Below are 26,956 nucleotides of genomic sequence, written 5' to 3' on the forward strand. Positions count from 1 at the left end.
ATGTATAAAAACACATTAATCTCAAAATGGAGCGAAACATGTTATCCTATTTTGAAGAAGCTAAAGACAAAACTACTTATCCATCTCTCTGCCTGACCACTCGAAATGCACTAGACTGCTGTCAATCACTGTTCAACCAAAAAAAAAAAAAAAATCAGGGCTCAAAATGATTATCTAATTCTTTAAACATCCACAAACAACTGTTCATCAGTGCCTGCATATGCATTCAGACAACATAAATTAATATCTTAAAGCTGAGTATTAGAGATAGGTAGCTATATGATTTACTGCTGTTACCAAGACATTCAAAAAATTACTATACAGCTAACATTATATTTGACATTTGAAATATACCACACTTCCACATCCCCCTCCTCCCACTTTGGAGGTTATGTTACATAATATACAAAAGACGAAATTAACCACAGAAAGTTTCAAATACACACCGTTGTTCATCATAATTATCGAAATCAATCATATGAATTTGTTTATAGATTTTAACAATTCATAATCACCATGCTGATACAAAATTTTTACCATAGTAGCCTACAGTTCACACGACATATTATCTAAATATTTTTCTGCAAGATTTTATTTTAGAAATAGCCACAAATATGTTTTAGTTTTATATATTTTATAAATAGCCAGGCTCACCTCTACATGATACTCTAGAGAGCATGTCTGTTAATCAAAACATGTAAGACACTGGCACGAGACTGGTTTACGCTGACACGTACATTTAAAGAAACAATGAAAAATATGAAAGATATAGCTTGATCCAAACAATCCACAATATCCCCGCCATAATCATGATAAAATATCCACAAACGTGAATAATATACATTTGAGGAATATTACTATCAACAACAACAACAATAATAATAATAATAATAATATAATGACACGCAACTGTTACTGAAAACATCATGTCCTCTTACCTGCAGACAACTGACATGAGATTTTAACAACAAGCCTTGTGCTGTTTCAATTTGCATAAAAAACAAGCTGTCCTTGAAAGCTAAGTCTGAAAATCCGTCAGGTTCCGTATCCGTTACCTACAGACACAGTAGCTCGTGCACAGCCTAGCTGCCAAGAGGGACCAAGACCTCGCGCCATCTTCTCTTGACAAACTCGAGAAATATCTCTCCATCGCCATTCATTCTGTCCGCTTTATTAAAGTTAGCAGCAGGTACTGGCAGCTAGGGTCTCACTACATCCGTCCTTAAAACTATAACGTCCTAATCTCTTACATCTGGACTCAGAACCAGGGAGAGAAAGCGATATATTGCCGCTATTTGCTTTTTCAGTTGTTTAAGATAAACTGTTTTAGGCACGCATCCATCAATCAGTGTAAACACGGAATGCTGGGATTACTTTAATCTACAGCAACAATTATGCAACCGTTATCAAAGGGGGCGATTCAATCAAACCACAAAGCCGTGTCGATAATTGTCTAAGTCCCATTATTTACGCATTGTTTTAAAAGTGAGTACCCTTTTATTTTAAGAAGGTCTTTGCAAACTGGAAGGGTGGGGAGTACAGATGTATGCAACAGAGGAGCAGTCATGAAACACAACGCAATATATTTTAAAAGGCGTGTCCATACTTCCTAAAATATACAGTATCTGTAATGCTGACATTTAAACAACGCAGGCCGGGCCGGCGGGGCAGGGGTTAATCGGAAATTTGTGGGCTGTTTGCATCGGTCCGATTACTAGTTTTTGTTTCAGTTTAATGTCAAAGTGACAAGATTCTGGTTTAGGAATACGGCGCCGGAGCTGCTATGCGCTGCATCAGAGAAGCCTCCCCGGTGCCGACTAGGAGCACGCCTCAGTGTGCTCATCAAAATCCACGCGTTTAGACGGCGGTGCAACACTGCACTCGCAGCCTGACAGGTCAATCCTGAGCCGAGTAGCTTTGGCGTGAACAGTGAGTGGATCGGAGCGCACTGTTTGTGGATTTTAAAGTAAATATGAAGTGACAAGAGACGGCCCAGATTGTGGAAACGCCAGCCGACTGGCGCCAAGCGACTCTTTAACAAACGGAATCTAAGTTAATCAAGGGTCTACGAACGGGCGTAACATAGTCATCCTAAAGGCGTACGCAGTCATCATCAGACCCGTCTTTAAGCCACAATGCCAAGAGCACGGTACTTGGGAGTTACGACGTAGTATGTATTGCAGACACATGTCAACAATAAGTCGATGCATTTCAGGACAGCAAGAAAGGAATTGCCATTCTTGGCATTTTAATTAACTGAGCGGTGCACATACGAACCCTACACAATGCACCTCTATTGTATCCGAGAATACAATATCTCTTTTTTCCCATTTACAAAATGCATATACTTCTGGGTTAATGCCACGACTCAAAAATGAAAATAAATTCACATTTTAGCTAGTTAGCATTGTGGATGCATCATGCATACTTAACGGAAGATATATTTCATTATGCTCTGATCTGAGCAAATCACTGTATAAATTTCACCTCCTAGAGCACGAGGGACATAAAATTAGCAGCCAACCAGTTATTTGGAAATTAATTGTGCGTTTTGCCTTTACGAGCGAGCCGGTTCTTTCAAAATCTCCCATCGGGTTCTTTGACCCCAAAGTGAAATAAACAGTTGCTGTGTGAGCTGTAAGAGCACTCACCGCGTCTCATCGCCTCCTCTCAGTCCTCGCGCTCTCTCAGCTGTTTTCTTTTCTCTGCGCTCGAGAGCCGCATCTGGGACTGCGCTTTTCGAATGGCCCGGGGCTGTGCTTAAAGTGGCCATGTCCGGTTTACGCGCGGCTGTCCTTTCCCGTGAAGTCGGTCGGAAGAGTGAAGCGTATCACTGAAAAATCACTTTCAGAAGAAAATGTTAAATCATTTCAGTATCAATATGACTCCTCACTCATTCCCTCCCCTTACGTGCGCTGGAATGTATGGCATATGTCGCGTTTAAATTCAGTCATCAGTAAATATTATTCCAAAATTAAATAAATAAATACAAGTTAGTACTTTTCAGCAAACTGTAATGTTTGATTTGGACGCAAAGTTAGTTTCCAAGCAACATCAAATCAGCTATTTGTCTGGTGATCTTTTTCAACACGATATTGGAAATACCATGTTAAGTAAATACGCCATCATGTAATATTTTGTAAATATTTATCTAGCGTGCTGTAGGCCAAGTTATTTTATCAAAATGCACAACCACGAAGGAAACAGGGGTGTCAAACATTCTAATAGCAATGAAAATAAAAATATTAACACAGTTTATTGAAATTCCGTTTCAGGTTTTGCATTAGTTTCCCCGGACAAGGTACAAGAACACCTCAACAAAATTATCAAGCGCAAACCGACAGAGGTACTCTCTCCACCGGCCGAGGACAGAAGGCTGACTCGCTGTTTGGCTTGGAGCTGGGGGTGGGATTTCTCGATCTTTTCTGTCATTGGTTAATATTTTATTCTGTTGACATGTTTTCTTACTGTTAATGCTTCCGACACCTTTTTGTCCACCCCCTCTCCTCGCTCTTGGCCGGAGCTGTCAAAACCACGCCTATAGGGACCCACAATTGGTCCAGAAAGCGTAAAATCCGCAATCAAAGGGGCTTGGTTCATTAGTGTACGGACCGGAGCAGGAAAGACATGTGAGAGTCACAGCTCCGCAGTGAACGAGGCAAGAACAAATCAGTTTCAACTCCGTGTCCGCGGACGATGACTGCTCTCGCCAGCGCACCCACATCTTAAGGGCAATCTTATTTTTCTGAACGTGACTTTTGGAAAAAGGAAACTCTGAATCTCCCTCCAGAGGGCTGCTACATGACTGGTATTATTGTTACGGGGCTTCTATGAAACAATAACGTGGTATTTAGGAAGCAGCTCTTTTCGCTTACGTTTTTTTTCACTTCGTATACCCAGCGCTTGTCATTCTTGGCACCGTAGTCGGTGCTGTTTCTGTACTTGTAACTGCAAGGCAATACTTCATTCAGCTGGAGACGTACTGGAGACACACTGCCTTCGCTGGGGGAAAACTTAACACATGATAATTTCACCTCGCATTTTGGATGCACCGATGAGAGATCCAGCTTTCGCAGGGGCTGCTATGGCTTATCACCCATTCCACGCTCATCGGCCGGCCGAGTTCCCCATGTCAGCCTTCCTCGCGGCCGCTCAGCCTTCGTTCTTCCCCGCGCTGACGCTGCCGCCCGGAGCTCTCACCAAGCCAATCCCAGACCATACACTGGCTGGAGCCGCGGAAGCAGGACTCCATCCGGCTTTGAGTCGTCATCATCAGGCACATCTTCGCACTCTAAAGAGCCTGGAGCCGGAGGAAGAGGTTGAAGACGACCCGAAAGTCACGCTGGAAGCCAAGGATTTGTGGGACCAGTTCCATAAATTTGGAACCGAGATGGTTATAACCAAATCTGGGAGGTAAGGAAACATATGCATTCGCCCACGATAGTCTCGCTTCGATGCTTTCATTTTCAGAAGGTAGCCTTCACTGTCACTATAGCACATTTATGTCTTTCCTTAAGTGGACATGGATTACATTTTAGGTTTTCTATACGACGATATTGCTTCTGCTGAAAAATAACGACATGGAGTGGACTAACAAAGGTTACCATTAAAACATAAATATTACTGAAATCCAAATAGTTCCTTGGCAGATTTCGTATAGGCTACTCAAAAAAGGAGGAATTGTATTTAACTACATCTCAAAACTGCAATCACTACAAGAAGTTCATTAATACCGAAATACCGACGACAGCGACATATTCTCTGCAATCGTCTAAGCGATTAGAGAAACGTAGTTTATACGAGTTGGCACCGACAACATAATTATCTTTCAGTTGTGACAGAGAGAAATGTAATCGATATTCTTCTGCCGTAAATATTCCCCGGCTTCGACTCTTTTTAGTAGAAACTTGCTTTGTTGATATTACTCCTCTGATACACAACATATACCGTTTATGTCTTCATATTTTTGGTTTCGCAAACACCGACTACGCAAAGGGGGAAAAATTCGAGGAATTTAGTCTGTAAAGCTAAAGCAGTATATGGATCAAACCGTGCATTCTGTCATGACAGGCGAGCTTCTGGTTTTTGTAAACAGACTGTCACTTTAAAAAGAAGACTGTGATTTAAGTGATAGGGCAATGTCATAAATAATCTTCAAAGATTGTTTGCTGATGATCGAAGCTTGATGGACTTTTAACACTAACGAGTATGTTTGCATTCGCGATATTTGTCATATATATTTCCCATATAATGTTCTCGGATAATTATCATTTCCTTGAAACAACCCATGAAAGAAAATAAACAAGTAAATCGCTTGTTGGGAACACAATTTAAACCACAGCATATACAGAACGTACGCGTATGATATTGCTCATCTTTGTAGTTATCAAAATCTGGCGTATTTTGTTCGAACACAGGAGAGGACAGCATACACATACTCTTGCCGCGGTAGAACGAGCGTTACTTGCATTCTATTTAACAAAAACAAACAGAAATTTTAGCAGTGTTTTCAGTCATATTTACAATCTATGTGTGTCAGGATATATACGTGTCTATATCAGGCTCATGACTCTATTGTTTGTCTCCCTTTCAGGAGAATGTTCCCTCCCTTCAAAGTTCGAATAAACGGTCTTGATAAAAAAGCCAAGTACATCCTTCTGTTGGATATAGTTGCCGCTGACGACTGCCGTTATAAATTCCATAACTCCCGTTGGATGGTTGCGGGAAAGGCCGACCCGGAGATGCCTAAACGGATGTACATCCACCCCGACAGCCCAGCCACGGGAGAACAGTGGATGGCGAAGCCTGTTGCTTTTCACAAACTCAAATTAACCAACAATATATCGGACAAGCATGGATTTGTAAGTACATTATATTTTAATATTTTATTTGCGGTGTAACGGGGAAATTCCTGTTTAGCCCCATTTTTATTGTATTGTCTAAGCTATATGGCCTGTAGCTGTACAGTGTTTTTGCACTTTATTTGATTAACTTCTGCCATCTAAATATCTCTTTTGAAAACAGGGCTTAAGAATAACGCCATTTTATTCCATCGTCTCATATAATAATAAAGAGACAGCTGTGCGATACTGTAATTATTTGGTAAAGTTGGTGGCATAACCACAGTACTTAACACATTTCTGTTTACAAAGACAGTAGGAGCAGAGTTCTGCAAACTCGACTAATTCACATATATAGTTGCAACCAGGGAAATAACGAATTAGCCTACTTCATTGATGGCAAGCCAATGTTGTTTCTGTTGGACCAAAGTACATAATTACTAAACATCTGATTGTATATGGATATATATTTGCGAACGCGGGTCATGTGTACTTCTGGCAAATATGTAAATATTTGTTCAAATATATGGAAATGATCCGTTTACATTTTCTGATTAGTTATAATATTTAGAATATAGTTTCCTGACATATCAGGTCATGTAACTTGATCCATTTTCAAGTAGGCTTTGGAGTTTTTCCAGACAGCCGCTGCAAAGGGCTGATAGTACCAGTATTGTCTTCACTCGTGAAATAATAAATCCCCGGAAGAGACACAGCATTTGGGATTTAATAAAGCGACTCGAGTCCGGATAGGGTACAACAGACTGGGCACATTCGCAATGTCGATTTGGCTCCCTTTGAGGTGGTTGACTCTCTTCGCTACGGCGTGTGGTTTGGGAGGCAAGGGGGAGACACTGACTGGCTTTACTTGCGGCCCAGGAGTGGTTTACTGTAGTGCTCAGGTGCAGTTCGGACTTACAAGGGAAAGATGGCAAGGAAAGAACGCAACATTAACATAAGGCTGGCCTACGATCTGCCTTGACCGGCAGTAAATTCCATTAAAGCGATGCACAAACAAACTGACAGTAAACAAATTGACAATTTACATGGCAGGCACAACCATTTGCAATCTGTTGCACAGGATCTTTAAAAATATCCACGTTCCAGGGATGGACCAGTGTGTGCCCCTCGGCAGGCCCCTTTTATTTGATGTCCTAGGTGTCACCATTTTGCCAAAAACGAGGCACCGTATTAGTTTTCCTAAAGGCATGAGATTAAATGCGATTCCGTGCTAAAGAATGACAAGTCGCTGTAATCGGATAGGTTACTTGGCATTAGATGCATGAATAACTCTGATTGTGTATTTTTAGTCTATCATAGAGTTATCATTTTAGTGGAAAATGGCAGACAGGAGAAACAGATATTATATTTGCATATATGGCAAGTTCAATGTGCCCAGTGGCGTCGTTAGGTCCGATCATTCGGGGCTATAGCCCCGAATATTTTAAGTCTAGCCCCAAATATTTTCGCCCTGAAAAAGGAGGTGTGTATATAGCAAAACAACAGACAGACTGTGTAACAGAGCGGAACTTGACTTGAAGCGTCCGAAGGTGTGATAATATTTACTTATTATTAAGGTAGATATAACCCCCCCCCCCCCCCCCCCCCCCCCCCCAGCCTACCGATGCTGATCTCCCTTCAAAAAAACAGAAGACAAGCCTCAGGCAAACCTGACTTGCCCCTGATCTTTTCAATAGCTAGAAACGCCCCTGAATGTGCCACATAAACTGGTACAAACAAATATTTGTATGTAACTAAGCTTTCATATGACAACTAGAGTTCTAATAAACCTTCGTAAATTATAATGAAATACTTTCTTAAATCAATATCTTGTACAATCTGATAGATGAAACAATCTGATAAATGACGTTTTATATAAAACACCTGCATAAAATTTTATATTGCCATGTCTGACAATTCTCATCAGCGACATTGAAAAAAAATCGTGATATTAATTGTAATGATAATAATTCGTATGTATTATGTAATTGGTTTTCTCTGCTCGTTTCTAGACTATTCTGAATTCTATGCATAAATACCAGCCCAGGTTTCACATCGTAAGAGCCAACGACATACTGAAACTCCCGTACAGCACGTTCAGGACGTACGTGTTCCCGGAGACCGACTTCATCGCCGTCACTGCATATCAAAATGACAAGGTATGTAATGGGCGTCGGCATATCAGATGCTGTAATAATGCTATGCTAAATCTCGCTGTCTGTCATCTGTCTCGTGTCGGCAATTCTAGTACAATGAATGTTTGCTTCCTTCCGTACACGAATTTTGATGAGAGAATTTCATTGTTTTGATTGCGCCACAGAGCCTCGCTGTTTACCCCACTGTCTTAATTTGTAACGGCATCCAAATGTGTTTTGGCACTGAAAGGTCTGTTAATTGAACAGACATGTTTGTTGATATCTTTTAGACGCTAGACGCTAGATAGACGCTTATACTGGAGGTTTTCCCCCACTGAAAACATAGTCTTGTACATAACAATGAATGAGAAATCTTTTTTCTTGACTATTTGAGTCGAACATATTTCACGGGAAAAAGTCGACCCTTTAGCCAGTTAGGATTAAGTGAAACTTCGAACTGCGGGAGATTGGAGTTCGATCTTAATGTGTGTGGTTTTGATCTGGTTCTCAATATTACAGCCCTGTAGCCTACAGAGGTCTGCTTATGAACAGCTAATACGTTGCACGGATTTAATGAGAAGGTTATCATTAAAAGGCCTACGTGTAATAAGGGAATTTTATAAAGTAATAGATTTTCTTTTGTTGCAAGTATGTCCCTAAATCCCAGAGATTTTTTGTTGCCTTTTCTTGTTAATTCTGTACCGTGCACCCCTGCCCCTCCCAGCTGATACTAATTGGCGTCCGTGTCCGAGGGGCCTGGTGGGCTTGTTGGTATCGTAAAGTTTATGGCAAAGAGTCACAATCGATTAGAAAGCACTTAGGTTCGCTAGTATGTCCGCGAGCCATGGACTGCTAAGCGCGATCAAAGTGTGACAGCTCCTGGAAGCGAAGTGAGAGACCCGCTCGACGCTAGTCAATTCCTAAATTCATGAACTGTTCCATTCACAAGAACAAAGGTATATATATACTCTTCAAACATGTAGCAATAAGACTTCATTCATAAAATATATACAGTCTGATGATATCACATGGCTGTGCGTTTTGTACGAATAGTTTGAACTGTAGAGTATCACAAAGACAGCAATTGGGTCATCTAAAAATGCATTAAATATGGCGAAGATTCAGGAGTCACAATTAATAATTAATAGGCCAGTGTCAGCGTTGTTTCTCCCTTGCTCTCTCCCTTCCTCTCGGAAAAGTATAACGGTATAACCAACGCAGCAATATTTAGTCGCGGAAATTCCTCTTGGGGGTCGTGAAAATAACTTCCTATCATTAAGACCCTATCAATAATGCAAGCTACATCGTTGCATCGCTTTATAGAACCACGGCGCGTGTTAAACAGGGTGTAGTGTAGGTGAAAGAGTAGGCCTAGCACAGATTATGAAGAGCACGTGATGATCCCCTCGCGTGGTTTCGGGATGCAATACGTGCTGGCAGAGTAGCTTCGTCCTCCAGTCCATGTCCTCCAAGGGACATAGTCAATGTACTCACTCAGAGATAACTAACATGATGACAAGTTTACGTGTCCAATCCAATATATATATATATATATATATATATATATACACACGCACACAAAAGTAAGCGCTACTGTTTCACAAATAAATAGAACCATGATGCGATATCATGCAGAAATAAGCGTAATGCGCTTTATACATACAAAATTCCTGCCTTGTGTCACATATTAATATCAATATTTTTGCTCCCACTCTTTAGATCACGCAGCTGAAAATTGATAATAACCCTTTTGCCAAAGGGTTCAGAGATACCGGGAATGGGAGACGGGAAAAGAGGTACTGTTCTGATTATATGAACTGTTTTCAATAAGTGTCCGGCTGTTGAGGTTTTTTTTTTCCTCTATCAATTTAGACAAAAGTCCACAATGATGCAACAAGGATGCCACAGACGTTTTTTCACAAGTTTCAGAATCAAATGCTTATAGATTGCGAATATTCTGCCTATATTTTAATTTGACAGATATGTACACAGATGCTTTGAACGAAACGTTATGTGTTAATCCGAGTTGTCTTTTCAGAAAGCAGTTAACCCTTCCCTCACTGCGTCTGTATGAAGATCACTGCAAAATCGACCGGGACGGCGGCGAGTCGGATGCCTCCTCTAGCGAACCCACGGTTGGAAGGGACGCATCACGCTCACCACTCGGACCTGTTTCCAGCCCGCCGAGATTCACCCGATTCAGTCGAGGTATGACTTCTTCCATATTCACTTGTGTTATATTAAATATGGAATTTCTTCAGTTTCTGTATGAGAGAAACAGTAAATATGGACTTCACATGAGTCCGATCCAGTACTGTAAAATGACACATATTCTGTCTTGAATCGTATTTGCATACACAGATTAGAATAATCAGTTAACCCAAAATGTGCATTATACAGTTGCCCGGATAACCCCTACTATATGCTAGACTGAGGCCTGCAGGTAGGTTGTCATGAATATATACAGGCCTCTCAATAATATGTTCTTCCCGGGCAGAAAATCGAGAATGATCAATAATGTGTGTAAACGAATTGTATGTGTCCATGTTCTTGGACAGTGGGCTGTGTAGAAAGTAACACAATGGTGGAACAGCATTCTATAAATAAGTATGCGCGAAAACAAATACATCAACGGGACATAAACACACATTATCTGTACCATAATCCGTGCAAGATATGACGAGAGGAAATTAATATGACATCAGGACAGAGTCGCGTTTGCATTTCAATAACGCGCTGCCACTGACCCACATCCAGCCGATTTGAAACCCCTGGCCATACTTGCATTATTTCTAAATATTTTCATTTTATGTTTTAATATCGTAGGCCTACTTCGTCGTCGTCGTAGTATTACCTATTTTTACAGTGACGTGTGTTACAACAGTCAGTGTTTAAAAGTGTTTAACTACTGTTTTACGTTCAAATACATCGCAGAAACTTGCCCAATGTAACGTGAATTATCATACTGTTCAGCTTTCAGTTAAATGTAATTGTGAACATTGGTAAGAGATTTCGTAAGTGTTTTACAAGCATTTGATTAATTTCAGTGTGTAGCTGCATGTTAGAAAAGCAAATAAAAATACAAAATATTAATTCTTCTGACTTGGCCTCAGAGCTGTCATATCGGAAGGAAATGGTTAGGCAAAGCATGTTAACACTAAATCACGGTTGTATAATCACTTACACAGGGCTTGTGGGTGTGATTTAGAATGTTTTAACCACTGGTACTCTGTTTTCATGTGCTAACCATAGTATTCTTGATCCTCTGTGATGTTTGCATTCCCTTTACGCATTTAAATGCACGGCAATGAGCCATTTCATGGGCCAGTGAAACAGTCTTCCAAAAACATGGCCTAAAATTTTCCATTTTGTCCTTTTCCAGACGACAAAAGTTGCAACGACAGCGATCAGGAACTAGACCAGCACGAGGGTTTTGCACCAGCGAGCAGCCTGGCCCCCGAGCCTCCATCTTCTCTAAGTCCTAGATGTGAGGATGTTGTGAAGGACAGGTCGAGCACGGAGGAGAGAGGGGAGTATCCGGAATCGCGGAAACAGAACGATTCGATATTCAGCATCAGAAACCTAGAAAAGGATAAGTCGGAAAACAGACACAGAAAAGAGACAGAGTCTGGCAAGAAGGACACGGACAGCGGAAGTCTTAGCGGGGGCAAGGAAGGCTTCTCCCCACTAATGGTGCAGACAGAGAGTCCTTCACACCTCAGCGCGGGACACCTGCAGAGTTTGGCCCTTTCTGGTTTGCACAATCAGCAGTTTTTTAACCCTTTAAACACCGGACAGCCTCTGTTTATCCACCCGGGACAGTTCGCAATGACTCCCGGAGCATTCTCTGCTATGGGAATGGGGCATTTACTGGCATCGGTATCTGGAGCTAGTGGCTTGGAGAACGGCAGCCTGTCCGCGCAGGGCACGGGCAGCACACCGAGCCCCTTCCCCTTCCACCTATCACAGCACATGCTTGCCTCTCAGGTAAATCTTTCCATATCCATATCTATTTATTTTGTTTGCATGACTAACTTTTTCAATTGTTTACATTTTTGAATACGTAATCACAAAGATGAAACATAGTAAAAACACCATACACAAATAAAATTATGAATTTCAATCTGGCTGCAAGTGCATATCCCCCACCTTTGTGGGTAGGATTTATTTCCGAGTAAATTTTCTCCGAACGGCTATGATAAATGAGGCTATATCTCGTTCAGTTATTTGTTTGACCTTCCGGTGTCTGCCAGCGTCATTTAGCAAGTTTACGCCTCTGAAGGAAGCCGAGGAGCTGTCATTTTCAGCTATCTAGTAAATTCGTCTCCAACGCTGTGAGAACTTTTTGTGTTCAACTTCAGAAAACTGTATTTTAAGGTTTGCTGTTTTGATACATATATAATGTGTGTGTATGTATGTATGCCAAACGTTGTCCACGCTATTGTTGCATTTAATGTATGTGGAATTTAGTTTAGACATTCAACAACACACGATTAAATATTTAAATAACAAAACAGCTCAACATAACATGAGCAACAAACAAAATAAGAAAAATCTCTTCACAATCGGTCGAGTTAAATATCGACCGTTTGGATTCGATAAACCTGTCTGGCGACTGGTTCGATGCGCGTGACAGGTGGGATCTGCAAAGATCAGCAGTCCTCTCCGTCCCTTTGTCTGTGCAAATATTGTCCGCACATATCTCTCTCTAAGTATATTCTAGATAAACTCCAAGTGACGTTTTACTGTCCCCTCCAAAACTATCATTAACATTTAACTTATCATATGGCTATTATTAAATATATTTAAACACGTTAATAAGAACCATATCATTAATTCTAAACTTGTATCATTACAGGGTATTCCAATGCCTGCTTTTGGGGGACTCTTCCCATACCCGTACACGTATATGGCAGCAGCAGCCGCTGCGGCCTCGGCTCTACCATCCAACAGCGCGCCCACCTCACTCTCCAGGAATCCCTTTCTGAGCAGCTCCCGGTCCCGCCTACGATTCAGCCCCTACCAACTCCCCGTGTCTATCCCTCAAAGCACAAACCTGCTCACCACCGGACTGCCAAGCAGCCTGACCGCGAGCAACGAATCATCGAAGCCCGGCAGCAGGGAGAATAGTCCTGCGCCTGAACACCACAACCACAAACATGGGGCCAGTCACAGAACCGGTTCCCCCAAAACATCTTTGAAGGACTCCATCAACGAACTCCACAATATACAGAGACTGGTCAGCGGGCTTCAGAGAGAGAGAGAATCTTCCCCGAGTAGAGACTCCCCTAAGTGATCGAGACAAGTTCTCAAATCCAATCTACCGCCTGGCTCGAGGCATTCCAACACTCTGAGGAAATAATCTTGTAGGCTATATCACGCTGTAGAGTGTATAATTTGTGTTCGGTTGGACCAAATGACCGACAGGAGACACAGGCCCCATCTTAAATTATAATTTAGGGGTACGCTTTCATCCGGACAAAAGAACTGCCACAATTTTCAAAATGACATATTGGGTCCGTCATGGTGTCCATGTTATGGTGGCTTCAGTAGGAAGGAAAATTGATGTAAAGATTTTTGAGACGCCGACAAACAGCTGTCTTACTGAAAAGCGAATTGGGGACGAAAGTATTACCACTCATGGGGCCAGTAAGACCTTCAGAGCCGCAGCAGAAACTGGTGAAAGGGTCACCCGTATTAAAAAGTTACTCGCCGCGGTAAGCATGAAGCTTGTTTAAAATGAAGCAGTACGATCAGGAATGTGGTTGCTCATTTACCCTCTCGGAACAACAGAAATACGATGGTGTTTCTCGAAGGAGGGTAGATCAAACAGATTATGAGCTCTATCCAAAAACACATGTATTTCAAAAGGGATTTGCGATAAAATGTTCCGTTATAAAACTGATTTCTTTAACAGTTTGTGGACAATCGGATAATTATATCAGAACTATTTATGTAATTAAAAGAAAAGTAATTTTGTAAATAAGCTAAAAGGATCCCAAAATATGCAAATTGGTTTTAATTTATTTAAAGGTGTACATTGCTGTGTATATAATATTAAGAGTTTAACTTGTTGCATTTTTTCACTTTACATAAACATATATTGTAAATGAAAATTATGTAGCGCTTGTTGGTTTGAAACATAATGTTTCTGTACCTGTGATGCGTTGCTGTGTATCCCGCTCGTGACACGTGAAGGACGCGTGCGTGCCATTGTTGCATTCTAGCAATCGCCGACAATACTAATCACTATTAAGGCTCCGAAGTGACCATGATTGTCCAGCGGGTCACGTGACGAGAGAAAACCTCAGGTTTGATTTCACTCCAGCACAGAAGAGATGTTTACATTCCTCTTCATGGGCGCTTTATACAGGCCTATTTAAAACTTAAAGCGTATCATTTATGCTGGTTATTCGGGTAAATTGAAATGTTTTGTTAAATTCTTTCACAATTTCAATAAAAAAAGTGCTAAACTGTTGTTTTGCATTATTTACTTTACTGTCGTTGTTACACGTTATGGTGCTTCAGCCTGACATCGGGGGTGTTCTGATGCTGTTTTTTTTTGTTTTGTTTTGTTTTTGTTTTTAATTGAATGAATCAATTAATTGAATCATTTGAAGAGGTTTGTTGAATTTTAATTTACGTCATTTATGTGTGCAATGGTAAGAAGTGCCAAGATGATTGCCGTGTCGTATTATGTCAAATGAGGTTAACGAAATGAAATAGAATTGCTGGTTGATGCGGTTTTAAGGACACCACTGAATTTCTTAATTTTCTTTTGTGCAAAAATGATATCTTTACGGAAAAGGTCCCTTTACAAAAATTCTTACTTCACCAATTCAAAAACCAAATCCAAAAGCAGTTTATAGATTCAGAAATTCCAGTTCTTTTCTCTACTGCACATTAGCGCACAGCGCCCTCTGCAGTCAGTAGCCTTGTCGTCTCCATGGTGCCAGTATATGGAATGCGGTTTTAAAGCGAGCAAGTTCCCGTAAAAACATTCTGTATGAAACTTATGTCCTGCATTTTGTTGACCCAGTACTCACGACCCACATTTGTACTGTAAACGTGCTATATGAAATACCTCACTGCAAATTACTATTACGGCTAAAAGGTACTTCAGAAATACGAAGGTAGCTACAGAGCTTTTCAACCCCAAACAGGTATATCTATAGGCCTACCATGTTTTGTAGCATATTGACAACACCATAATAATTACATCTGGCAAAGTTTCCAAATTCACCTGAAAAAATATTATCTGATTAGTTGATGAGTCGAGTCCCAGTGTTCAATATAATGTAATACAACATATAGGCTAAATGGTAATGATTTCCTGTTGGATGCTCATGATGTTGGTTTCATTAAAAATAATAATAATAATGATTACTGAGTAGCGGTTCTTCTTCCTCTTATGGTAAAAACAAAATGATTTTCTAATAAAAATTCGCCACGTGCTCTCCGACGGCTCTTTACTTTGAAGAACATTTTAACATTTACATTAATTCATTTGGAAGACGCTCTTATCCAGACTCACTCAGCAGGGTTAGGCAAGTACCCTCACATACACTGAATCATTAGTGCCATCCTTGAAATGTCGCGCCATTAGGAGAAACACTGTTGGGAAACACAAGGGGAGTGAGTGCTGTCATAGGGCGCACAACCTTAAACTGTCACTGTCAACTGTCACTGTACATTTCCAGCCGCCAGATTTTTATTAATTTGTAGAATGAACCCGTACTTTTTTCTTTACTTAGACTAGGTATTCAGTTGTTACAATAAGCGGCATGGAACTCACGCAGATATAAAAGCAATGAAAAATAACGCGATTAACCCTGGAATTACATTATGTCGGGACAGTACAAGTAGAAGCAGCACTGCTTCTAATGCCAAAGACTCGGGTTTCCCTGTAAGGACTCTCACGACGCGTGCACTTGTTGAACAGTTAGGTCTATGCATGCACACATTCTAAACAACATTCAGGTTTTATATGTGTGAGACTTACGATCTGGCATCTGATTTGCTGTTCATCTCCTTGATAGACATATAATGATCCGTTTATTAGAAATGTCTTACTTGTGGTCATGTTCAAGAGAGTAGACTAACATCCAAATTTAAATAAACTAATCTAAAATCTGGGCACATTCGGAATAATTCCTCACGTGATATTGTTATTAGTAATACTAGTAGTAGGCCTAGGTTAGTTGTTGTAGTAGTATTAACACTTATAATTTGATATGAACTTAAGACCGTTAAAACCTTTGGCCTTCCGCTTCGTGCACCTCGCCTATCGCTTGTATGCACCGGGGCCCGGAGATGCTATTTTGAAACTAAGTGATTAATGTTTGTATCTGGGTTTCCTATTTGCTGTAGTCTTGCATTGTCTCTCTGTGGTTATATATAGACATAGAATAGTAATTTCAGGGTATTTATAGAGGCCTTGTCTTTCTAACGGAAGTTCTGCCGCCCCCTTTTCAAACCATTTCAATAACATATTTCCTTTGCACTTTCTATGGTACTAACGGCTTAACCACTTGAGAAACACGGAAAAAATAATTCAAGACGTCTCGCCTCCTCCCACTAAAAGCAAAAATCAAACCATTCCCCGACTGTAGCAAGAACTTGCTCAACTAAGTGCGAAACTTTTTGCACACCTGTGCAAATTCTCAACCATTGATTGGTTGAGAATTTGCACAGGTGTGCAAAAAGTTTCGTCTACCTCATGTCGCCACACACCAGGCGCGCATTAGAATTTATTATTATTATTTTGTAATGTCTTAAAACCTCTGTCTTTTAGGACAAAGGTGTCGATTACGATATGTGGGATTCTTTCATTTAAAAACGCTAAGGTCTATTTGCGTATTTATAAAGGTATCGTTAGCCGCGGTATATTTGCGAGATGTTTGCATTTCATTGGAAACGTCTTATAGACAGGATAAAGGTTAAAACAAAAACTTTAATACGCTTCTCAAGTCCAATGGTTCATTTCTTTCCAGCGACGGCTGAAAGTTCCATTTCCACATTATAAGCGAGAGAGTGACTGTGAGGGAGATAGCCACTGCGGAGAGAAATGGCCCCGTATCATAGTGAAAGGGTTAAGCGGCACGGCAGGGAAGTTTGGGAGGATGGGTGCTTGGACGCCTAGCCACTGAGGCAGCAGACAGCCCTTTGTCCAGGATTCGGCGCCTGTCGCCTGCCTGCCGGCCACGCTGCCTCTCCGCACCCGCTTACAAAGACCGAGGGGGATCCCGAGAGCTGCAGCTCCTAATTAGAGAGCCCCCTTCTAGTTTCTTTTCTTTTCTTTCTCCCGCGATAATCAGAAAACTCTCATTTTATTAAGGGGCCATTGTTGCCCTCTGTTATCTCCAATTAACAGAGCGAACTGGTCGAGCTCGCGGCCTCGGGGAGAAAAAAAACTGTCTGAAACAATCAGTCACTGGCTGATCAATAGGTTCCAACGGCGGCTTCGCAAATAGCAACTAATGATCGGTAATTGGTAGAAAAAAGAAAGAACCAAGTCAAGTTACCATTTTATTGAAGGAGCTCGCGGATTGAGGGCTATAACTTTTTATGTTGTTGAAAACACAAAAGACTGTCATTCGCACAAAATATGGAAAACAATCACACATAACAATCTGATAGCATCTACAAAATAATCGTCTTGAGAACATGATTTTGTAAGAAAATGTGTTTGGGAAGTGTCACTCTTTTAAGGAATTGCAACATTGAGTGGTCCAGATAAAAGTACACGAAAAAGGAGGCCGAATTGCTTCACCGAACAGTTACTCTTTAAATGCCGAAATCACCCCGTCGTACTTAACGTTGGTGAGGTGAAATCCTCTGGAAATAAAATATATCGGATGCCGGACAACTGTTATAGCGTCATAAATGACACAAAGCAGTGAAGCACTTTTAAACAGCAGGGCAAAAAACAACAAAATTCTATTAGGTTACAAGGCGCATACCACTACGAGTACATTTAGCTGCCACAACAAGCTAACAAAAAGGTACTTTGATTCTTCTGGTTTTATCCGACATACATGTGTGTCACATACATAATAGATCACAGAACACAATAAAACTCTTTCAGTCATGAGAGCGAGCTGTTGCACAGTAGGGATCGCTCAGAGAGAGCGAAGTAGCTCGAGCACGCAGATATCTTGGCTGCCGGGGCGAGTCTACCCCCACCCCCACCTCTCCCAACCGATGACGACAACCCTCAGAAAACATGAGTTGGGTGAGAATATAGACAATCCAGTACTTGACTGGAGACAGATCTCCTGACAGAGATAACCAAGAGAGCAGACTTGAGCCAAGAATAGAACTGCAGCTGATTCCAGAGCCGTGTGCACGCAAGGGGAACTCTACATCAGCGCGAGCTTCCGTGAGGCACTACCTGTGTGCTCGTGAGCGCACTCCTTCCACAAAACCTCACTATACTGTATGTTTGCGCATCCTGCAGACTACAATAGTATGGTGGGTGTAGTCTCTATCTTAAACCTAAAGAGTTTAATAAAAACATAGCTCATAATTCAGATAAAACAGACATAACTAAAATATACAAACCTTTACCGAATTAAGAATGTCGTACGGCCAGCTGTGAAAATTAATACAGTAAGGTGTAGTAATACAGTATGGCATTCCAGCATTTCTTCTCACAGTAGGCTACTACACAGAGTAAGTAGATAAGCGTTTGTTTACACCCCCAGAAGAATGTCAAACTCTGTAACACAATGGGCGGCAGCCAAGTTGGAAAAAAAAACCCGATGTTTTTCAGTCTATCGTCTTGTCCCCGACCCCCCGAGCGGGCATGACGGGTGTTCACAGGTTGTCGGGTTCTGTCCTCTGCGAGGGGAGCGCTGCGGAGTTCACGATCCATCCCAAACCGGAGCGTTATCGCCCCCTCCTGGACAAAGATCCAAGGAATTGCCGTGTTGCTCTCCTGCCAAGAGCGCGGAACAGTAAGAGAGACAGTGATTCCATCACGTCCGTGTTTTCATCTGAAATGAGGTTTATCATTATCTGCGTGTTAAAACTCGACAGGACGAATTTACCACAGCTAAACGATCTACATTCTGCCTCCAGTCTCCGACTGAGGGGCAAACTCGTCCTACGGAATACAACACTTCTATGTGTGTCAATTTTAAATATGGTGACAATATGCTCCTAGTATTTTTACTACTGTAGTTGCTTTTATTATATTTATCACGATAATTTCCTTGATATTGAAATAACGAAATTGTGTTGAAGTACCACGTCTCACCGCAAGATGTCACAATAACTCCCTTTTGAAAAAATAGGTTAATAAAAATATTGCTGAATGAACATAAACGATCTTAACGAGCTACTGTTTTTGCTATTTTTGTGTTTATAGGCGACGCTTTTAATGTCTATTGATATTTGCCTCAAGAACAAGTTGCAAAATTAGGGGTACATGCAGAATGACAAGAGACAAGAGTCTGAAGAGTCTGCCAAATTAATAAATGTAAATGTAAATGAAATGGTGTTTTGTCTTCATTAATTGCTTGGCGAGCATGTTCATGAATGAATGCAGAAGTTACGTTCATGATTAACTGCAAAACGAAGTAACAATGAAGGTATTCAGGGAGCTACGGAGTACTGAGAAGCACCCGTACAAATGGTTTCGATTTAACAAGGACTTGACAGCATAGATTGTAAGAGCTCAAAATGAAATTTTAGTGCACAAAAATATTTTTAAACTTTGAGACATTAGAGAATTTTTCAAACTGATATTTTTAAACGTAACAAAAATAACCCTCATCAGGTGTAAGGTTTGACACACTCAGCCAAATAAAACTCAATAGTCCTTTTAGTGATGGGGGAAATTATTGAATAATACCCACAAAATTGCTATCAATGGAGGCTTGTAAGATTGAAACAGAGGAGGTTAAAAACAGACCGGTATGCTGCTAATTTTAGTGGGCTTAATTCGGACTGTTCTGCTTGTTTAGAAAGCGTGCCAGTTTAAACAATGAGTCTGCACACAATTCCGTTTTTATTTCACTGCATTTAATGTGGTAGTATATTGTGTGTGCCTCAGACTCTAAATCAGACTCTAAAACTTCCATTTTTAGCTGGAATAGCTATATAACTATAGCTAAATAGTTTTAGACTTTTTTCTTTGAGAGCCATATAATAGTTAATACAATTTGATGTGTCTGTTTTTAATGTTAGGCCTACATTTCTACTATTACACTATATGGACAAAAGTATTCGGATGCCTGACCATTACATTGTAATGACATTCAATGTATTCAAATACATATACTTTAATATGGAGTTGGTCCCCCTTTTGCAGCTGTAACAGTTTCCACTCTTCTTGGAAGGCTTTCCACAAGATTTTGGAGTGTTTCTGTGGGAATTTGTGCCCATTCATTCTGTAGAGCATTTATGAGGTCAGGCACTGATGTTGGACGAGAAGGCCTGGCTCGCAATCTCTGTTCCAGTTCATCCCAAAGGTGCTCCATGGGGTTGAGGTCAGGGCTCTGTGTGGGCCAGTCAAGTTCTTCCACACCGAACTCATCAAACCATGTCTTTATAGTCCTTGCTTTGTGCACTGGGGCATAGTCATGTTGGAATAGAAAAGGGCCTTCCCCAAACTGTTGCCACAAAGTTGGAAGCATATATGTCTTGGTATGCTGAAGCATTAAGATTGCCCTTCACTGGAGATAAGGGGCCTAGCCCAAAACCTGAAAAACAGGTGTGGCAAAATACTTTTGTCCATATAGTGTATGTTATATCAGGGTATAATTGGATTATTATTAAGTATTAATGTTGTCACATAATAGGCTAGCTAATAATAAATTGAACATTTCTTACCATTACTGCAACTTCTGGTGCTGCATGGTTTTGCTGATGGCCTTGTAGTCTGGTTTATACGTGGTGAGGTTAAGCTTCATGCAGGCATTAAGGCTTCCATCAGTTAAACGTGAGCATAGGTTGGTCTTTATGTTCTTCAAATGTGAGAAAAACTCGCATGCATACATGGAGCCAAACATTGTCAGTACAGCAATACTGACGCGCTGTATTGTGTGGTATGTGACAGGGAGCTCATTCCAGGTTTTGAGAAACAGCCCGTCTTCGGGTTGAAGTTTTTTCATTTCTGTCCACTTGTGTTCACTCGCCAGCTCTGCTCGCTGACACACAAATCTTTCCAACGTCCTATTCAATGAGATGAACATGTTGGACACCTTCAGGTCAGCAACTTACACCTCAAAATCTCCAATGGACACCCCGGGGATGCACGTCAGGTTGGCTTCGTCCACTGCACACTCATGTGGATGGGTGATGAATTTGAAAAGAGCAGTACGGTCACAAAATTCTCCAAAACGTGATTTGAAGGACATCAGGAGATCAGACATGAAGCCAGCTAGCTGCTGGAGATCAAAATGTTGAGTGGGGTCACTTGCTAAGCATGCATCTCCAAATTCTTGCAGTCTTTCAAAGTGCAGGAGACCGGTTTCAGTGTCCCTGACTAAGAGTTCCAGCTTGCTTTCAAATGCAAACACTGCCTGTTGAAGGGACAAGACTATTTCCGATGCCTTGCATTTTCACATTGAGCTGATATGCCCAGTGATGTCCACGAGACAGTGAAAATGCAGGAGCTACTCAATGTTAGTTAGCCTGGGATACTCAACAACTTTAATTTTGAGAAAAGTCCTGATTTCGCTCAGGCAGGCTGCAAAACGGCTGAGCACTTTCCCCCTTGACAACCAATGCACATTGCTGTGCAAAAGCAGGCCGGGATAATTACTCCCAACTTCGTCTCACAGTGCTTTAAACTGGTGATCATTTAAAGGCTGAGGTTAAGGTTGACCACACGAATAACCAGTGACATCACCTCACCAAGTTTCTCGCCACATGTTTGAGCACAGAGCACCTCCTGATGCAGGATGCAATGAAAATTTAGGATGGGTCATTTCTCATGTTCACTTAAAAGTGTCACAAATCCTTAGTTTTTCCCCAACATACAGGGAGCACCATCAGTACACACACAAATATATTTATCCATTGGTAAATTCTTTTCTTTGGTGAAATCCATGAAAGACTTGAGCAAATCTTCCCCTCTTGTTGATCCTTTCATTGGCAAACCAGCAAGACTTTCCTCACGCAGTGTGTCACCTGCAGCATACCTCACAATTATACTGACCTGAGATAAATGGCTAACGTCAATAGACTCATTTAAGGTGAGAGAAAAATATGTACCTGTATGTACTTTATTTGTGTTTTCTCCACTTGAATTGCCATCATGATGGTATGATCGTGAACGGTTCTTGCTGACAGTGGCATGTCTTTTATTCTTTTGATTATCTTGTCTTTATTTGGGAAGACATCCAACGGTTCTTTGGCCACATCAAGCATGAATGTTTTGGCATACTCGCCATATGTGAATGGCTTCCCATTCTTCACGATTTCCAAAGCACCAGCAAAGCTGGCTGAGTTCCCATCACCTTGCTTGGCCCATGCACAGAGTTGCTGCTGACTGGCCTGTACTTTCCACTGGAGTTCTTCGCATGCTTTTTTCCTACTCTCCCCGGCTGGGATATTTTGATGCAAAAGCAGCATGGTGCATATCAAAGTGCGGCTTTACATTTGACCATTTCATCGATGCAATTCTATCATTGCATATTAAACATACCGCAAACCCAGCTCTCTCCACAAAGGCAAACTCCTCTGTCCACTCGGCCTGGAATGAACAGTAGTCCTGATCTTTTTTTCTTTTGGACATGTTTTTATGAGCTCTAACGGTACGAGTAAAATAGCTAGCTAGATTAACTGACGAAAAGGAGGGAGATCTGTAATAATGTTTGAAGTTGACCTGACAACAACGCGTCTCAGGCCACATTGTCCAATGAAATGAGTTTTACCAAAACTCCTGGTTTTGGTGCCGACTGAGGTTGAAGTAGGGCAGATTACTTTATAATTTAGAAATGTAATTACTGTCATAAGTTTTACGTTGAATTGACACAGTAGTATTATTTTTAGCTGCTTATTTATTGTGTTAAAAAACTCTCAGCTCAAATTTGTCAGCAAGCCATATGCAGTCAACGAAAGAGCCATATCTGGCTCACGAGCCATAGGTTCCTGACCCCTGCTCTAAATCAAGTTTACTATAACAAAACGATTGGGTCACATCAGATCATTTGAGTATATAAAAGACATTGGAGATAGGTCTTAGCTTCATACAACTCTTTCTGCTATAATTCTTCATGTGACGTGAAAAACAAAGGCAATGCCACCATATAAGGAAGCAGTTGGTGATGGCTTATGATCAAATTAATAAAAAATATTTTTAAATTTTTTGAAGTCTCCATTATCTAAAAGTTCCAGTGTATTCTTCACAGGCCCCGTGTGACCAGTCTCAGGATCTCTCTTGTAGGGGACTTGCCTATCCCCACAAAGGCACCGGCTATTTGGCGAGGATAGTTAACATTCCTCAACGAACATAATAATTAATAAAATGAGGTCTTTTAAGCCTATGTAGCAGAGCTGAAGTGATTGGCTAGTGTGCGCCCTGCTTAATGCCATTGGCAGCGGGTAGCACGTAGCCGAGAGGTTGCAGCGGCTACGTCACTCCCCGAGACCTGGTTAAGCAGCGTTGCCGACGGGCTAACGACAATTTGCCTTTAGCTCAACTGGTAACGACGCTGGCTGTAAGGGGTTAGCAGCGAGCAGTGAGAACTCCCGTTAACATCAATACACAACGCAGAAAGAGACCACCCGTTACACCTATTAGAGCCCAGTTTGTCAATACAAAATTCAGACAAGACGACGATGTAATTAATAAAACAAGTTTATTGACACAATGCAGACAAACACTGACGAAACGGCATAAACTAGAATATCTAAACAAACAGAACAGAAAATGAAGTAATGAATCAGTCAGAGAAGGTTATCGTGAGACAGGACAAGACGAAAAGGGCAAACGTGATGATAAGGATTTGTGTGTTTCGGAGTGGAAATCAGCAGCTAAGTCAAACTACAGGAGATCATGAAGTGATAACCGTAGTCTAACACGCGCTGGCAAACATTAGTTTACTTGGGAATTTTAATTGATGCTGATTCTTTTAAGCCTCATATTCAACACCTGGTTGATAAGCTTAAGTTAAAACTTGGGTTTTATTTTAGGAACAAATCTTGTTTTTCTTTTGTTGCCAGGCAGAGATTGGTTGCTGCAACTTTTATGCCTGTTCTTGATTATGGTGATTTGTTTTATATGAATGCCTCAAGTCAATGTCTTCATATGTTGGATACAGTTTATCATGAGGTTGAGGTTGAGGTTCATTACTAATTGTAGGGTCCTCACTCATCATTGTACATTATATTCCAAAGTCAATTGGCGTGCTCTGTCTAAGACTTAGTCACTGGCATGTTTTTATCTATAAGGCCATTTTAGGAAAACTTCCTTCTTATTTATGTAATTATGTGTCACAAAAATGTAAAGGCACTTATAGGTTAAGGTCTCAAGCTTTTTTGCTTTTGGCTGTTCCTAAAGTTCGCACCGAGTTTGGCAAGAAGGCTTTCATGTATTCTGCACCCTCTGCCTGGAATAGCCTGCAAAAGGAGTTAAAACTTCAGGACTTGGTCACGCTCCGTGAATTAAAAGCTATTGTTAAGAGTTGGGAAACAGAGTCTATTGGGAATTGCAAATGTTTTTAGCTGAAAATTGATTGCTTTTGCACTTGTAGCACTTTGCGCTTTCTACTTGTCCTTTGTCTTTTTGTGTATTTTTAATGCTTATGTAATTTTTGTTTTGTCTGAATCTTGGTGTGCTGCTTTTCTTGGCCAGGTCTCTCTTGTAAAAGAGATTTTAATCTCAATGGGACAAACCTGGTGAAATAAAGGTTAAATAAAATAAATAAATTAGACATGTGTCTAACCGTGCAAGTTACCTAACTGACAAGTTTAGCTCAACTATTTGTAAGTCAATCTAAACAGTCTTGTAATGGTAATTGTAACGGGGAAAAATTATCTTTGTACCAAATGCAGGTATGTCTAAAGCCGTTTTTACATATGAACTTCGGACAATGTCCGGAGAATCAGGACCGCGCCAGTTGCATGATAGAAAGATAGAAACGTCATCGATATGCCCACTCGCTCGCGGTGGATTCTCCGGAACATGACCTGTTCTGTTCACATATGGACTCAATACGACATTACACGGACTTTGTACTAGGGAGCTGGCAGAGTGAAGTCCGTCTCATGTCCAGTCTGACTGATTCGGACATTTGCATTCTCACATACACCTCCTCCGGGTAATGGCTAGATAAGTTCCGGCTTTCAGTGCATGTCTGAAAGGGGCATAATAATCACATCTCGTACAAGATTATATCAGCTAAGCAATAAACGATGCCAGTATTAGTTTTTGCCAATGGGCTACATGCACTAGGCTTTGTGACGTATTTCCGATTCAAAATAATAGGCTACTGCTCGGTTAATTCTGGTCTATTTGTTTACTTGGAGCTAGCTAGCTAGAGAGCTCTTGATAGCGTTAATGTTTAGGCTATTTCACAATGAGTGTACGCTAGAAAATGTTCAAGACGGAGAAGAAGAGAAGAAATACTCCGAGCATTGCTGTGTCTAGTGGTGTAACGGACCATAGTTCATCGGTGATCTGTACGGATCCCCGCCCACGGTTCAGCACGCATGTGAACCTTGGATTAATTGCAAAGTTTAACCATAAAAGTGTGAAATACAGTTTTACTGCCGTTGTTACTTTTTAAAGTAATGATTTCCCAAATCTCGATGCAGAGTTGCAGTGAAAAGATACAAGCGCCATTTTAAAAACCAGCAACCTTAGCCTACTTAGCAGAAGCGTTGCGAAGACGAAGGCTGCGTCCGAAATCGCGCTCGTTCACTCGCTCACTATTCACAGTCATACAGTAAGTTAATAACTTTCTGTTTATTCGAACATTTGTATGAACATCTTTGTGTCTAACCGTGCCAGCTAGCTAGCTAAGTGACTAGCTAGTTGCAAGTGACATTAACCTGCTAGCTAGATAATACCGCTACCAATCTAGCTATCACTACACTAGCTAATTTAATGAAAGAACTAGCACCCAGCTTCGACTGTTTAAATTATTTGTAACTAACGTTAGCTAGCTATCTGGCAGTTAAGTCCAACGATCAAGTGTAAAATGTATATATTGAGTTCTTTAAGTAATAAATGTAAAGAAAATGTCTCCCCTTTTTTGCTGGTACGAAAAACGATCCGATCCGTGACACAAAAAGCGTGATACGACCCGAACCGTGAGTTTTGTGATCCGTTGAACCCCTAGCTGTGTCCGCTTTGTTTGGCATCATCCAAATTTAACGGCATACTAAGTTTCCATGGCTTTCCGACCCATCCTGACCTGAGAAGACAATGGCTGGTAAACATACGCAGGGATAATTTCACCATCTCCTCTCACACTAAGGTCTGCAGCAGACACTTGATCAGATCATAGAGTCAACAACCATTAATGGTCGAAATCAGAAATATAACCTCTGCCTCATGGAAAAGACCTAGTAGGTTATTTTAAGAACAGTGTGTTATTATTGAACCATGCTCCTAGAAGAAGCCTGAATGCTTAGCGTTACCTTCTCTCCCTACTAAAACAAACTTGATTAACCTTCCTTGATAACTATAATGCCTTAGATGGTGTATATTAGCAGTGTTACCTCAATGTAGGCCTAAATTTGTTTCTGATCACCCAAACACACGTTTCCATCTTATCCTTATTAACTTGATCAAATTATGTGACCAATCAAATTAGGTGTGATAAAGCAGGGAGACACGGTAAACATCCAGGTTGGTGGGCCTTTAGGAATAGGCCTGCACAATATGAGGAAAATCTGCGATGTGCGATAACATTGTTCAGTATTGCGATGATGATATGACTTGCGATAAATAAACAAATACTGAAGTGTGCATATTATACAGTCCCAATGTCTTTCTGCTTTAATAGGTACACTGCTAACATA

At 41.0% G+C, this 26,956-nt stretch overlaps 1 protein-coding gene across 1 annotated transcript; it reads left to right on the top strand.

Moving 5' to 3' along the window:
* Positions 1-3,521: 3,521 nt before the first annotated feature.
* Positions 3,522-14,437, top strand: LOC118783518 (T-box transcription factor TBX2b-like). The gene is made up of 7 exons (XM_036537433.1): positions 3,522-4,413; positions 5,594-5,861; positions 7,853-7,999; positions 9,695-9,771; positions 10,014-10,183; positions 11,358-11,962; positions 12,834-14,437. The coding sequence occupies exons 1-7, from the start codon at positions 4,022-4,024 to the stop codon at positions 13,269-13,271; spliced, it is 2,097 nt and encodes a 698-aa protein (XP_036393326.1). The 5' UTR covers positions 3,522-4,021; the 3' UTR covers positions 13,272-14,437.
* The last annotated feature ends 12,519 nt before the right edge of the window (positions 14,438-26,956 follow it).

The sequence above is a fragment of the Megalops cyprinoides genome, chromosome 9 (genome assembly GCF_013368585.1).
Source record: "Megalops cyprinoides isolate fMegCyp1 chromosome 9, fMegCyp1.pri, whole genome shotgun sequence".
NCBI lineage: Eukaryota > Metazoa > Chordata > Actinopteri > Elopiformes > Megalopidae > Megalops > Megalops cyprinoides.